The sequence below is a fragment of the Gallus gallus genome, chromosome 6, assembly GCF_016699485.2.
Source record: "Gallus gallus isolate bGalGal1 chromosome 6, bGalGal1.mat.broiler.GRCg7b, whole genome shotgun sequence".
Classification (NCBI taxonomy): domain Eukaryota; kingdom Metazoa; phylum Chordata; class Aves; order Galliformes; family Phasianidae; genus Gallus; species Gallus gallus.
Window position 1 is genome coordinate 21,242,650 of NC_052537.1, and position 16,201 is coordinate 21,258,850.

General features: G+C 36.7%; 1 protein-coding gene across 14 annotated transcripts in view; it reads left to right on the top strand.

The window, feature by feature from the left end:
- MYOF (myoferlin) overlaps window positions 1-16,201 on the top strand; it is a 92,796-nt gene that overhangs the window by 43,980 nt on the left and 32,615 nt on the right. For 7 of the 14 annotated variants that reach the window (XR_005861016.1, XM_040703097.2, XM_040703088.1 and 4 more), the window contains 14 exons: window positions 1,614-1,777; window positions 2,286-2,414; window positions 3,491-3,553; window positions 3,639-3,689; window positions 5,201-5,231; window positions 5,649-5,764; window positions 7,004-7,130; window positions 7,877-7,980; window positions 8,926-8,994; window positions 9,133-9,176; window positions 10,034-10,116; window positions 13,215-13,253; window positions 14,947-15,071; window positions 15,449-15,565. Coding sequence is in view for 13 of the 14 variants with exons in the window: in XM_040703097.2 (XP_040559031.1) it covers window positions 1,614-1,777; window positions 2,286-2,414; window positions 3,491-3,553; window positions 3,639-3,689; window positions 5,201-5,231; window positions 5,649-5,764; window positions 7,004-7,130; window positions 7,877-7,980; window positions 8,926-8,994; window positions 9,133-9,176; window positions 10,034-10,116; window positions 13,215-13,253; window positions 14,947-15,071; window positions 15,449-15,565 (1,262 nt within the window). In the remaining variant the exon portion in view is untranslated. The remainder of the gene's footprint in view (window positions 1-1,613; window positions 1,778-2,285; window positions 2,415-3,490; window positions 3,554-3,638; window positions 3,690-5,200; window positions 5,232-5,648; window positions 5,765-7,003; window positions 7,131-7,876; window positions 7,981-8,925; window positions 8,995-9,132; window positions 9,177-10,033; window positions 10,117-13,214; window positions 13,254-14,946; window positions 15,072-15,448; window positions 15,566-16,201) is intronic. The other 7 variants (XM_040703089.1, XM_040703093.2, XM_040703096.2 and 4 more) reach the window with 3 other exon arrangements.

Consider the following 16,201-nt stretch of genomic DNA (forward strand, 5'->3'; position numbering starts at 1 on the left):
TTTTGATAGTTTTTAAAAGACGTTCAATAATGGAATATAGATAAAATACAGGCTTTTAGCTAGTATCCAGCAACTGCATGAAAATTATTTCAGTGCCAGTTAGCAAACACCTCTTAATTCATTATTGTATATGCTTATTTCCTATTAAATGAAACAAGCTGCAGTTCTGATTCAGAAGTTAAAAATGAAGTGCTAAGTCTGGGTGTTTAATCAAGTTGCATGTTTCAATCAGAGCAGATGGATTCTTAAAGTTATTTGGGAGATGGAAACTTCCAGTTACAAAATATGTCAATTGTGATTTTAGGCATCTCTTATAAGGATCACTGAGGAATTCATTATGCAAAATAATCAATGTCCTGTGTTGGTAAACTAACTCATGAATTTAACAAGCATTCTGTTAATGCTAACTACCATACACAGTATGTTCTTCCTGTACGTTTCACCATATTCACTGTCCTTCATTTAATAAAGGAAGCTAAAACACAAGGGAATGACACTTCTGTGGTCTAGATATTTATAGATTCTGTTTCATAATATTGGAATTTCACTGTATGATTCAGTACTGTGGTGTCATGGGGTCGTAGAACTGTGTTCCACAATGATACTGTGATTTCAGAGGATTTTTAAGAAACTTCCCCTTATTCTACTGTTACGTGCTGTAGAGGTGGATTCAAAGCTTTATTTTAGATGGCAGTATCTTCCTTCACAAACTCATAAATGGCTTCATATTTTCAAGATACTGAAGTAAAAACCAATGCTATGCTACAGTCTAGTCTCGCTGCTAGGAAAAATAGCTTCAGCTGGTGGATGGCAAACTGAACATGAGCCAGCATTCTGCATTCTGTATCCTGGGCTGCATAAAAAGAAGTGTGGTCAGCAGGGTGAGGGAGTGATCCTGCCCCTCTTCTCTGCACTGGTGAGCCTCACAAGGAGTAATGCATACACACATGGAGTCATCAGTACAGGAGAGACATGGACCTACTGGAATGAATCCAGAGGATGGCCACAAGAAATGATTCAAAGAATTGGTGCTGTTCATCCTGGAGAAGAGAAGGCTCTGGGGAGACCTGAGAGTGGCCTTTCGGTATCTAAAAGGAGGCTAAAGACAGACTCTTTAGCAGGGTCTGTTGTGATAAGGCAAGGGGAAATAGATTCAAATTAATAGAGAGATTTTGACTGGATGTAAGGAAGAAGTTTTCTTGGTGGGGTTTTTTTGTTTTGTTTTGTTTTTTTTAATGCTAAGGGTGGTGACACACTGGTGCAGGTTGCCCAGGGAGGTGATGGATGCCTCATGCCTGGAGACATTCAAGGTCGGGTTGGATAGGGCTCTGGGCAACCTGATCTAGCTGTAGATGTCCCTGTTCATTGCAGGGGAGTTGGGCTAGATGACTTTTAAGGGTCCCTTTCAACTCAAATGATTCTATAATTCTAATTGTCTTAGATAATCTGCACCCCAGAGAAGGACAGATCTACGGTTAGCTTGGCTAGGATGTAAATGAGATAATACAATTTCAATACTATTCATGTATATCCGATTCTTGTTACTGAAACTTCAGCAACAGTACATCAAGCTGTACTATTTGTTTATCATCTACATTGTTTTTTAACTGTAGCAGATGGAGAAGATGATGGAGATTGTGAAGATGTCATGGATAGTGCTGTTCCTGGTATCACACCAACAGTTCCAAGTGGCACAAAGGAAGCCCAGCTAGCTAGGCGCATCACCAAAGGAAAGAAAACACGGAGAATCCTTTCTAACAAACCACAAGATTTTCAGGTAACAGATTTATTAAATACTGCCTGTTGCTTTTCTCTGATATTGCTCCTTTCACATTATATTGAGTATAATTTAACATCAGATCATTCAAAGCTAATGCACTGTGAAGACAAGTAACCTCTAAATTTAAAAGCCTAAATTTAAATTCCAAAGTATTTTTCATAATGTTACGGAGATGTCCAGCTTTGAAGAGCTGACTGAAATATAGGTGAATCTTATTTACTATATATTTGGAAGATACCAAATTACAATATCAGCTTTAAAAATAAGTAGTGAAAGCAAGTAAAAAAACCTTATTGACAAACTTATCTCTGGTCTGTCCTGTAAAATTCAAGTTATATTAGCTGTCATAGTTTTGAAGTCTGTCATAGTTTTGAAGTAGCTATTGAAATTTGGTGAACTTTTTTTGATGATGTATTGAGAAATTGCTGTCACTAGGACAATAGAAACCTTAGGGAATGAGCTAGTACAAATGTTTGATTATTTATGTCTTTATTTCTTTATTCAGATTCGTGTTAGAGTCATTGAAGGTCGTCAGTTACCTGGAAATAACATAAAACCAGTTGTCAAAGTTCATGTTTGTGGTCAGACGCACCGAACAAGAATCAAACGAGGAAACAACCCTTATTTTGATGAAGTGGGTGTTGTAAGAGTCATGTGGAACCTATTCTTTGATACCATTGCCCATGTGATATAATAAGGGCTTTCAATAGTTGTGTGCAGGCTATAAAAGCACTGAAAAAAAAATCGGAAATTACTGTAGACCTCTGTGGTGTCTGCAGCTGAGGTTTCAGTGCAATGCCTTAGTTTACTAAGACTGCTACACAGAATCTGGAAATGCCACTCCCTCACTATATATAGTTGGTAAATGCATAGCTAGATTTCTCTCCAGATAGAGACTTGTACCTGAAACATACGGAAATGGCAGAATAGAATTCACAGCAGTTTAAAGGGCACAAAAGTGACTGTATATCTGGAACAGTAAACATACAGATGTTTCACTCGTACTGCCTCCCCTCTCCCCCCCCCAAAAAAAGTGAGAAAATCACTTGCACCTTAATTTAATCAATTTGTCATCAGTATGTAGAGGAGGGACCGTGTTTGCATACCCCCATTTCTTGTTGAATAGATATTAACTGAAGTAAGACTGGGCTCAAATACCAAACCTGGTAAAGCATATACTACTAATAAAGCAAGTAAGCTAGTAAGTAAAATATTTATCTTCACACTGTCCATCTCTCAGATTTTTTTACTGTAGCACTGAAATTCAAAGATGCAAATCATTAAAATCATTATCACCATAAACACTACAAAAGACCTTTTTGACAGCTATTACAGAGATGACTAGACCAGGATCGAATGTCCTGGAGAACAAATAAGTTTTGCAATTGCAGAGTATGTTCCCCTGAGGAGAATGTGAACTGCAGAGGAAAGGCAGTGCTGAAAGTTTCCAACACAATTATACCTACTACATTCTTTTCAGTGGAAGTCTTGACTTTGTCTTCTTTTTTGAACTAAGTTTATTCACCATATTCAGTTATTAATTCTGCAGTAAATAATTATATGTTTTCAATACAGAGGCAGACTGAAAATATGATAACAGGTTAGGCTTCATAAGCCTCCTAAGGTCATGCTTTCAGATTTTCTTCTCAAAGGATTTTATGTGTTTGCCATTTTGAGACAGGTTTTTTTGTTTGTTTTTTACCATAACAGATATTCTTCTACAACATCCACATGACTCCTTTAGAGTTGCTTGACGAAACAATTAGCATTCGGGTAAGAAAAAGTGATGCATATGGGATTCTCTGGCCATTTCATTGTCGTAATTAGGAGCATTCATAATTCATGTCTGTCTTTATAGGTATATGATTCTTACTCCCTTCGAGCAGACTGTCTAATGGGTGAATTTAAGGTGGGTATGAAACATCTTCAGTATCTTGACCAAATTAAAAAACAAACAACAACAAACAAACAAACAAAAATTATTGAAGTCTGTTTTAAGCATTTAAATTTATAGTGCTTTAGCGTGGGGCCAGAGAATTACCTAGTGATGTCTTGATTGTTAAGCTAGAGACCATTTGCTCTAACCACTAGCAATTGCTTTTCTTATTTGAGTAGATTATTGTTAAAAGAAAATTGTATCTGCTTTATATACCAAGTTCTCTCACTTGTAATCCAAGTGAAAAAAACTTATTTTCCAAAAGTTAGATGTTCTACTCAAAAAGTAACAGGGTGGTTATTTGGCATGACTGCATAAAGATGCAGGTTCTGAAATGGTGCAGAAAGGTGTTCATTTGATCAGAAGCTTAAGTAAAAGAGATCACAGAAAAGTCTCTTAAAGTAACTTCTGTGGTTCTGATGATAATAGTGTGATTGGTTTTATTGGTATGCACTACAGTCAATATTGGGAGGTAAACATCTGCCCTATTGAAGGTATTCCTAAAGCAGTACAAACAAAGCATTCACATGGTAATTATAGTGTTTGCTCAAATTCCTCATTATAACATTTCCAATATCAGTGTTGAACGTATTTCATTTGCTTATTTTGTAATGAGAAAATTCAGTACATCTCTAGACCGGATATGCGTGGAAGAGCACTCTTCATATGAAGCAGGTTATGCCACAGACCTGGTAACTTTTGCTCCTTGCTGCTTAGTTTCCCTATAATTTCTAGTGATTCAGACAGTGATGCGTTGCTCTGATTGTTCATTCACTAAGAAAAATGGGCAGACAACAGCTTGTACTTCACATGCTTTCTGCTCCTGCACAAATTTCAGAAGGAACCCTTGCAAGAGAAATTCTCTCTAGAAAATGACTTTTTTCAAACCTGTGAGGAATACTGGCCCCAGTTCCCATGAGCAAACATACTTAACCTTCCTGAACACGCCTGAAATCTGATACAGTTTTGGTGTATGTGCAATCTTGCCTAGGTTTCACCTAGTGAGGAAAATATTGCTCATCATTTATAAAAGAAAAATGAAGTTATTCATTAGAAAAACAATTTTAGTTTCTGCAACTGAAGGATCAGATTTTTCAGGAGATAGGCTTTTCAGAACTGTTTTGTTCCTTAATGAATGTAAAATTAAGGGAAAATAAGGAAATTCAAGAAAGCAGCAAGCTAGCTCCATCTTATGTCTCTGATAAATGGAAAAAGGATCCAAGGAAAGAAGGAAGTAATTACCTCTGTTAGACTGTATACATCTTTTATGGTGTTTTCTTTTTTTTTTTCTCTTGGATGCTGTATCTATTCAAAATGCCTCATTTGTCAATGTAAGGCATTTTCTCTTTTTCCTCCCAAGAATATACTGTGTAAACTTTTATCCTGTTTGTCACAAACTTGTTGAAAAACTTCAGAGGAGTTTTCCCAGCCATTTTGCTTCTGATCTATCTCTTCAGATGCAAAGTCTTTGTTCTTTATTGCAGATTGACATTGGCTATGTCTACGATGAGCCTGGTAAGTAACAGCTACTTCATATCTTCTTTCCTAGTTTGAAACTTGGAATGGAAATATCTTCATCACAATTTCTTAAGTAAATTGAGATTGCTGCTTAAAGTATTAAAGCAAAACAAAAACAACAGTATGTCATTCCTTTCTGTACTTTCAAGATGAGGAAAAAGCGCCTAAAATTTGGGTATTAATTTTGGTATCAAAGATGTTTTTTGAAAGTGCTTAAAGTACTGCAAAAGTATTTGTTCATTGTGTCACTGTACTAGTATGCCACTTAATTTTTTAGCAGTGCTAGATGTCTCATTTGAATGGAGATATTGAGACCTAAGACAGGATAATTTTTTTGACAGTTAGCTCTGACATTATGAATTTTGCCTTTATGAAATGGTTATTATTAGGTGGGTTTTGCTTGTTTAATTTTAGGCCATGCAGTCATGAGAAAATGGCTTTTACTGAGTGATCCTGAGGATACAAGTTCAGGAGCTAAAGGCTATATGAAAGTCAGCATGTTTGTCCTGGGAACTGGAGATGAGCCACCAGTAAGTTTTACTGACATCATTTTCTGCTTTTCTTCTACTAACTCCACCTCATTCATGGATATCTATTCATGTTCCTCCTCACACTTCATGGATTCTGTATACGTTTTTCTGTGACCAGTATGTAAAAGTAAGGAAATACTTACAAATTGTTTCAAGGGCATCCAGTACTAAGTGACTCTAAGTGTTATCCTCTCCATTTAAGCAACCTTTGGACAAACTCTATCTATGCTGTTTAACCATATGTAGGTATTTCTTTATGTCCTGGAAGAAATGTGCTATCTTGGTGTTGCACATGAGCTAATAAGTAATTCTACTTAGCATTGGTAATCAGGCTGAGCAGCGTATTGGTATCAGTTGCAAGACTAACTTGGGAATGTCTCAGCTATTGCATAATGTAGGTGAGCCTGCAGAGAAACCTCAGTACCACAAAGCTCCAAATACTTAGTGAAAATCAGGCCCATCAATAGTTTCAGGTTAGTTAACTGGATGTGTAGGAAAGAATATGATTGTTAAAAGTAACTACTGCTACTAAAAATTCAGTCCTTAACAGTCTGCTGTCTTGTCAAGGTAAAAATAGACAAACTTCACTGTGTGACTGTTTTTTACCCTTGAATGTTTTCTGTAGTTTCAATCCTGCTATTAACCCTGTCTGAGATTTTTACATTCTGCTCCTCCTTAATTAAAGGTAATATGGTCCCTAGAATCATGGAGTATCTCCTTGTTCCATGTTATAGAATCGTGGAATGATTTGGGTTGGAAGGGACCTTTAGTTCATGCTGCCTGAATGATTCTTGATATAACAGTGATATTTGTAGATTTTGTGGTGAAGTTTTTGATCTCTTGTTTATTTTTAAAACAGTAAGTTTTGGTAAATTATATCAGAACTGTATATATCAGCTAGTTGAAATACGATGCCTTACCACAACATTAATCTCAAGATGAGTATGAAAATTGCACGAAGTTGGCATTTTGTGTGAGTATACTAATGATCATCAGAGGATGATGGTTTTAAAAGTGTGATTGTGATAGGTTAAATAGACATGAAAATTAAATAGTTTAAGTAAAATTCATTTTTTTATTGATAATACAACAAAATTTCATTCTTTATGATGAAACTGAGAACAGTCTTCTACCTGAAGTGGACTGCGGGCACCAGTTTAACTAATTGCCTTAAACCTGTACATTAATCTCCATCTTTTTTAGATACTATCTGCTATGTACCAATGTGTCTCTCAACAGGTTGAAAAAAGGGAAAGAGATAATGAAAGCGATGATGTGGAGAGCAATCTGTTATTACCAGCTGGAATTGCACTTCGATGGGTCACTTTCCTCCTCAAAATCTACAGAGCTGAGGACATTCCACAGAGTACGTAGACTCTTACTATGTGCCTACTGGTGTATTTGATTGCACATTAAAAAAATTAACACAATAGAAGTACCTATGCTAGCTGCTCAGACACAGCTAACCATGTTAGCTGTTCATGAACATAAAACATTGCTGTTTGAGCCATTAATTCTGTGATGGCTTAAATAGCCTCTTTCAGCCCTTTGGTAATGCTCACTATATCTTAATTCTTATAATGGATAACTTAATGTTACCCACTAGATGAGTGATGTTCATCTGTTGCTGAGTGGGCTTCTAGAAGTGGTTCATTAGCCTTCATCCAAACATGGAATATAGATACGTGTAATTAACATTCAAGCACAGTTGGTCTGCAGGTATACTGAATGTTCTATGAATTGTCAGTTTTGAGTATGCAGTGCATGTGCCAATTTTATTCCTTTATAGCATGATTTCTCCCCTTTGTGACAGGTGGCCGTGTATACAGGTACTTGAGTAAAACATTTCAAATATACAACTACGACTCTCAATTCAGGAGCACACAAGCACGCTTTATGATGTTTCAGGAATTTATATTCTCGAAATTTCACCAGAGCCTAAGTTCTCCCCTTTCACCAGTAAACGCCTATTCTTTGTAACTTTGTTCATCAAATTAGACTTCACCCTACCTTGATCTATAAATTGGTTGATTTTAGTGGGAATGTTATGGCAAGTTTAAAATTGGAGAAAAAAGTACAGACTTTAATTTCTGTTTTGAATATTCTCTTCAGTGGATGATGCTTTTGCACAGACTGTCAAGGAAATATTTGGAGGAGAAGCAGACAAGAAAAACCTGGTGGATCCCTTTGTGGAAGTTTCTTTTGCTGGAAAAAAGGTAATTAAATAAGTATCTGAGTCATTGCATTTTAGTCACAGTCCTGAGGGAGAATTTTTATGCCAATATGTCTTAATCTTACCAAAATTATGGAAATGTAAAAGCATTGGTGCTAAAGTTCACCTACTAAAACAAGGACTGTCTACAAGGTACTGTAGAATGGGTGTAAAGCTGATGACTTCTAAAAAGAACGTATGACTAAAGGCTAAGAACTGATGCATGCCAGATTGCTTATCTGCTGGTTCCTGATTGCTTTTTTGTAACTGGTTGTGCAGATTTTTCTGGACAGGTTAACAGCATTTGTACGTTTTATGATTAATATGTTCCTCAGAATACCAAATTTGAGCTGAGGCCCAATTGCACAGCCTACACTCATAGCTATCCAGTCTTAAAGGACTGACTGACTGACATTTTTCCTATTAATTATACAGTATAACCAGGTTACCACCCTCAGTAAGCAGGTCTCAGAGGAGATCTTTGGTAGACATTACCAACAAATACGGGCTCTCTCAAGAAGTATATTCTTCATCTATTCTGAAATCTGCATAAAGTATGCTGAAATTAGGTCCTTTCTTTGTTTTGTTTCTTTGCAGTGCTAAGAGATGATTATTAATTTGAAACCACCTTCATTATAGCTAGTGGGAAAAAAAAAAAAGCTTTTTTCCCCCTAGGGTTATTCCAGACTCAGGCTTAAACACTATTTCAGAATTTTCTTTTCCCTCCAATAGTCATTAAGGTTGCCTATGCAGGTCAGTTTAGCATGTTTATGAATTGAAAACAACTGGTTTATTGCAGAATAAGAACTTCAGTATTTATCATTAACTACTACCCTTATCTCTCTGAGTAGAATATGATCGATCCAAAATCATAGCTAGCATAGCTAGAACATGCTTTTTTTTTTTGGTCCATTTTATTTTTGTCCTATTTAATTTTATGTTTTTTCAGGTTTGCACAAACATAATTGAGAAAAATGCTAATCCAGAGTGGAACCAAATTATTTATCTTCAAGTCAAGGTCAGGTTTTTTTTCTTGTTTATTTAGAAAACTGACATTATTTTGGAACCCAAAGTATTAAGATTAGAGAGTTGAAATAGTTAACAGGTTATTTTATTATCATTGTTTTTTTGTTGTTTTTTTTTTTTTTTTTTTCAGTTTCCCTCAATGTGTGAGAAAATAAAGCTTGCGGTTGTTGACTGGTGAGTTATGGCTTAAAGCACTGGACAACATAAACTATATTATGTAAAGTCTGTTTTTTTTAGCTGTCAGTTATTGTTTCAATCTCTAAGAGTATTTAAGAAGATGCATAGGTATCTTTAATAATAGAGTTTCTTTACAAGAAGCCTGATTAGCATAGTGTTAGTTTTGTGCAGTGAGCAATGAACACTATTGTTATTTAGGTGATAGTGAAGAATAATATCTGTAATATTTGTTTCTTTTTTTCTTTCCTAGTTTTGTGCCCACTAATTAGTACAGTAGTATTTTTAAAAATGTTCGAATTCCATTGCATTTTCAGATAAAACTTGAATGACTGCTTCTGTAAATATTTGTCTTGCACATATCAATGCTGTCTTCCCTATTGATTCATGGATTGTTGAATATGTTTGAATATTAAGCCCACTTAATGTTTAGGTTTAGGTGGTTCAAATCATTGTATGCTAGAGTTGCTGTTCTATCTGTGTACCTGTTTACTCTTACTAAGCATAGCTCTGGAGAGAAGGCAGAAAATCTCACAGGGATCTGGTTTGAAAATCTGACTCCTACAAATTTCTGACTGTATCCTTAGATATATAATTTATTATTTTCAGCAGAGCTTCTAAGTTTGTTACTGAAATTCTACTATTTTTTAAGGAGCTTTTCAGTTTTTCACATGATTTCCTCATGATAAAAACCATTTTTGTAACTAACCATTGCCTTCTGCTAGTAATAATAAAACATTCCAGATGATACAAACATGAGCACACCATCTTGGAGTGCATTTTAGCCACCTGTACTTGCTTCTGTGTAGGATGGCCAATATAAAGTTTAATTAAAACCTTTCCTTTTTCTTTTTTAGGGATCGTCTTACCAAAAATGATGTAGTAGGAACAACATATTTAAGCCTCTCAAAAATTGCTTCTTCTGGAGGGGAGGTTGGAGGTAAATAATTCAACACTATGTAACATACCTTCTTCTCTTTGGAGGAACAGTAAGGATCAGTGCTCTTAAGAAAGCATACTTTCATACAACTCTTCAGTTCTGTGGCAACAAGGTTCTCTGTTTCCAGAGATTTCAAAACAACACTCACAGAAAACATACAGTGGGACCTTTCAGAATATTCATGTTTAAACATCATCATCAAAATGGCAGTAACTCACAATTCAGTGTTGTGTTTTAATAAATAGTGTTTAACAAATATAATGATAAATATGTGCATACAGGTAATGAGTAAATTAAATTTGTAATTTCTTTCCCAAATTCAGAAAACCTCGTAAACTCACAGTGTACTTTTAGTGAGATAAGTAAATTTGCTATTTACTTAATTTAATTTATTTAATTTAAGAACAATTCAGAGTCAGTGTTTCATAATCACTACTTCACTGGGTACTAGTGGACAAGATTTCTTTTGCCACCTTATAAATCAATCTCTTCTTTTGTTGGGAAGAGAATGTAAAAACGGGGAATTTTCCGGAGTGTTTAGCCTACAGGAATGATTTAGAACCACCATACTGCTTTCAGATGCTGAGAGGAATTTTGATTAGTCACTGCTTTGATCAGCAGCTTTATAGAAATTGGCACTGTAACTCATTGCTAAAGAGCTCCATGTGACTGTTCAGCAACCCTTATATAAATAGCTTCACTAGGAGCTGTGATTGCACATCATTAACATGCATGCTTCAGTCAGTTTACATGACTGGATTTGTAACTTCATAAAAATTGAAAGGCAAAATTGACTGCAAGAAATCAAATTTTGTTAGGCAGGATATGAAGTTTGTAACATGTTGTGTTGTGGAACCTCCTGTGTTCCAGCTCACTGTCACCATTAGACAATATATTTGTAATAAAACTCTTCGTAATGGTATGATAAGTAGTTTTGTGCAGAGATTTTGGAGAACACTAAATAAGCAGTTTGTTATCTTTCTGTTCTAATATAATACTGCGAATGTCTTACAAAAAATATCTTTGTCATCTATATCTATAATCTCATCTTTCCCCAAGAGGTTTTCATACAGTTGAGCCAGCTCTGTGACAATGATTCTGTGTTATTTTGCCTGAAAAAATGTTTTGTCTTTTTCATGAACACAGTGTGACATATTTGGTGTCCATAGCTAATTTTAAAGCTCATGGTTAAACATGCTTGACACTTAATAATATATTGTTCATTAACTTGTAGGACACTGACTCAAAACCATTTCCACAATAAGAATCTAAATTACTGATTTTTATTTCTCTTTCTCTGGTGTTTACAAAACCTATACGATGTGTATTTATTGTCAGAAAGCAGCCCAGTTTGTCCTTGAGCAAGTAACTATGTCAGGAGTTTATAATCAAAATGCGTGGCTCCAACCCTGACTTGAGCAGATACTGAAATATCAGATGGAATTGTATTGCCAGTCACATAACATCAAGCTTAGTATCCGGTCCCCTTAAAAGTACTGCTTTTGAAAGTACGACTTTACTTTTATATATCCCACATGCAACCAGAGCCAAAAGCAAAGGTTAGGAAGGCAATGAGAAACCAAAGACATAAGGGCTGGGCTGCTGGGGAAATTTCAGCTCTGGAATAATCACTTGTACTACCCACACAAGTATGTAACTTGAACTGCTGCTGAGTCAGAGCTCACTTACAAGCCTGGAGTGTGTCACTTAGGTGCTGGGTAACTGAAAACGTGTTACTTGGTTTCTCTTTCTACTCAGGTACCGACACCAGAATAAACCATTTCTGTGTAAAATCTCAGATTATGTTCCCGGGAGCTCAGTGCCAGGATTGAAGCCTGTTCTGGTTTCTAAACCATTGAATCCCTAAGTTTGGAAAAAAGCCACAGGATCATCCAGTCCACCTATCACCAATACTTCTCATTAAACCATGTCCCTCAACACAATGTCCAAATGTTCCTTGAACACCTCCAGGGTCAGTGACTCCACCACCCCCTGGGCAGCCCATTCTAGCACCTGGCCACTCTTTCAGAAAAGCAGTATTTCCTAACATCCAGCCTGAACCTCCCCTGGCGCAGCTTGAAGCCATTCCCTCTAGTCCTATCAGTAGTTACACAAGAGAAGAGCCCATCCCCCAGCTCACTATAACCTCCCTTCAGGTAGATCTAGAGAGAGCAATAAGGTCTCCCCTGAGCCTCTTCTTCTCTAGACTGTACAATCCCAGTGCCTTCAGCTGCTCCTCATAAGGCCTGTTCTCCAGACCCCTCACCAGCCTTGCTGCCCTCCTCTGGACACGCTCCAGGGCCTTGATGTCTTTCTTGCAGTGAGGGGCTCAAAAGTGGACGCAGTACTTGAGGTGCGGTCTCACTAGTGCTGAGTACAGGGGGACAATTACTTCCCTGTTCCTGCTGACAACACTGTTTTTATGCAAGCCAGGATGCTGTTGGCCTTCTTGGCCACCTGGGCACACTACTGCCTCATGTTCAGTCTAGCATCAATCAATACCCCCAGGTCCATTTCCTCTACACAGTCTTCCAGCCACTCTGCCCCAAACCCATAGCGTTGCCTGGGGTTGCTGTGGCCAAAGTGCAGGACCTGGCATTTGGTCTTTTTGAACCTCATCCCTGTTGGACCCTCAGCCTGTCCAGATCTCTCTGTAGGGGCTTGCTACCCCCAGGCAGATCGGCACTTCCAGCCAACTTGGTGTCATCTGCAAACTTACTGAGGGTGCACTCAATGCCCTCATCCAGGTTATCAGTAAAGATGGTGAAGAGGACAGGCCCCAGCACCGAACCCTGGGGAACACCATTCATGACTGCTCGCCAGCTGGATTTAACTCTATTCACCACCAAATCACTGAGAAGCTCTTTTTCCTTTGGAATTCATATAAGAAAAGTAATACCTTTGTATTATAATCAGGAAGCGAAATTCTAGCCTGTGAACTTCTGGTTTTTTTTCTCAGGCCCTTAACTATATTTTTAAAGCAGATTGGTGTTTTTTTTGTTGTTTTGTTGGTTTTTTTTGTTTGTTTGTTTTGTTTTTTTAATGCTATTGTCTCCTGTCTTGTAACATCTTCAACATCTTCTCTTTTTATAATATAGAATTTTCATCTTCCGGAACTGATTCTTCATCATATGAAGGTTTATATCTTGGTCTGTTACTGATTTTACTCCATTGCCCAAACTCAGAAGCATTGCCTAAGAAAACCCATCATCTTAAATACATATACATATTTTAAAAGTTCTCTCAAAGACTTCACCATTATAATTACAGACTATCGAACACTGCTAACTGTATAAAACAGTTTTGGCACTGGAACTGGTTTGAAAATGTTTCTGGTTGGCTGATGCTTCATGCTGTGTTGTAGAGTTCAGTATGCAGTCGCTTCAATTATGATGTGCTCTAACAATGGATTGCAATTTTTAACTTACTTATGAGGTCAAAACTATGTTTGCAGCTGCTTAGCCTTACGGTAGTAAATAACTGCAAAAATAATTAGTGCATGCTTTGCTTATCCTTAGGCACGCGTACAGTTTGAAAAATGAAATCTGATTCTTTGGCAACCTGGAGAGATAGCTCTTTCTGACCATTTTGAAAGGCTTCATATAAATATGTAATGAAAAATGAATATAGTTAGGGTGCAGTTGAAAGGTAACAAACACATTCCTGCACCCAAATACTTTGTTTACTGTTTTTCTTTCTTAAAAAAGCAATACTGAGTTGAAGGCTAAAATAGCTTTTTGGAATTGCTTTCTGTAGTACGTGATCATCAGCCTTCTAAATGTTGTATAAAAGAAAAACACAGCAACAAGGAAGAGGGTGGAGGGTTAGCGAATCCAGACATAAGATACTGGAAATCTTTATTTTACATTTTGAGATTTTAACTTACTTTGCATTGACAGGAAATTATGTCAAGACATTACATTAATTTTTATTCATTTGTGTCACTCATTAGTCACGGTGGCAAAGTCACAGAAGGCACAACCTTTTATTTTCCACTTTCTTACCTCAACCATATTTTCCTGTGATAAATGTATATTTCATTGTACTGCAGACGATTCTGAGTGATTTATGCTGCAAGGTCTAGAACCAGATTCTGATCTTTTTTTACACAGGGATCATTTGATCAAAGACAAAAGTTTGGATAAAGCAAGCTAAAAAAAAAAAAAATCTTTCATGTTCACTCGTAACTGTGCAGTATTTTTCCTAGTTGTGTGAGGAAATGAGTGTGTAAGTTGGAGGTTGCTGTCATTGTAATTGATAGCAGTTATTATTAGAGTCTGCATTAGTCTTTGCTTTACCATGAAGTACAATCACAGAAAAGTTACACCACAATTAAAACAGTGAGAGTAATTCTTCTGAATTCTAGAGTTTTGTGTTATGGTGTGCATCTTTATTATGGCTGTTCAGCTAGAGCAGTGATGACCTCTGCATTTAAATGAATGCAAATGCTGTGTTTCATTTCTTTGTGGAAAAGGTATCTTTCCATTAACATACGAGTGTATTCACATTAATGAAAATCTAGTATTTGGAGTGGGGCAGAAGTTCTGTTTATTCTGTAGGTTATTTGTTTTTTGTATTTTTTTACTACATGAAGTAGTATACAGTAAGTATGTACAATGAAAGAGAAGGTTAGGAACAAACAGTCAACAAATAACAAAGAGTTACTTTAAATTCATATTGTATACCCAGATAATAAAGTGTTCTTAATTTACTAAAAACTAACACCTAACTAATATCTAACATTTGTTCTGTTGGGTTTAAAAGTAGTGATTTTTTTTCTGTCTCTGCATGATAACTAACACAGATATAATGTCTATGTTTGCTTATTAGTCAACACTGGAGAAACAGAAGTTGGCTTTTTACCAACATTTGGGCCCTGTTACTTAAATTTCTATGGAAGTCCAAGAGAATACACAGGATTCCCGGATCCATATGATGAATTAAACTTTGGAAAGGTCAGTTTCTTTATTGATTGTTTTTAATAAGAGTGTTACACCCAATTAAGTGAAATCAATTTATTAACTCCAGATTTTACTTTTTTCCATGTTATACTCCCTTTGGTTTTTCCTTCTGATGGTAGTTTCTTATATTTTAAAAAAATCATATTTTTGAAGGAGCAACAGAGGTTTTTAGTGATTTTCATAATTTGTATCTGTTCACGCACTTGTATTTCTTACCTCTGTGTTTTCCTTTGTTCAAATATGTACGTGCATGCCTCTGCAAAAGTTTTAAGAACACTTCAGTGACGCCATAAGCATGTACAGGCAAAGGAAGATAATGTTACTTCAGGAGAAAAATGTAAAATTGGATTAAATCTGTCATTCTGTTACAGGGAGAAGGAGTTGCTTATAGAGGAAGAATTCTGGTTGAACTATCTACAATGCTTGAAAGCAAACCTGTTAATAAAAAGTTAGATATGATTCCTAATGATGACATACTTGTTGTTGAGGTAAGTTCTTATTTTACTGTCACTGCTGGTAATGGAAGTTTGCCTTGCCTGCTTATTTCTGGAGAGTGATCTAATGTACTAAAATTGAAACTGTTGAGTTGAATCTTAGAATCAAGAGATGCTTATTTATAGTGCAGCTACAGAAATATCAGATCCAGGTGTATGTCCACCCTGCTATTGAGGCTGAGCTGGGATCCTTCTCGAGGATCCTGTTACTTAAATTTCTTCCATTAAGGGAAGAGGCATCCAAGGCCTGCATCTTTCCCAGGCTGAAGGCAGAGGTGGGCGTAGGACAGAGAAGGGCAGCTCTGCACTATCTTCAGTGGACAAGTTGTGCATGGAGCAGATGTGAATGCAAAGGGCTCTTCACTGCAGCCCTTGCTCCTGCACCCAAGGGATGTCCCTGTCTGCCCACAAATCAGTAGGCCACTTTGAAGTCTGTATTTGTGCAAGGCCTTTAACATAGTCCTGCAGCACATCCTTATCTCTAAATTGGAGAAATATGGATTTGAAGGCTGGACTATCCAGTGGATAATGAATTGGTTGGATGGTCTCAGTCTGGGGGTTGGGGCCAATGACTCCATGTCCAGGTGGAGAACGGTCACGAGTGGTATCCGCCAGGTGTACATCTTGGGA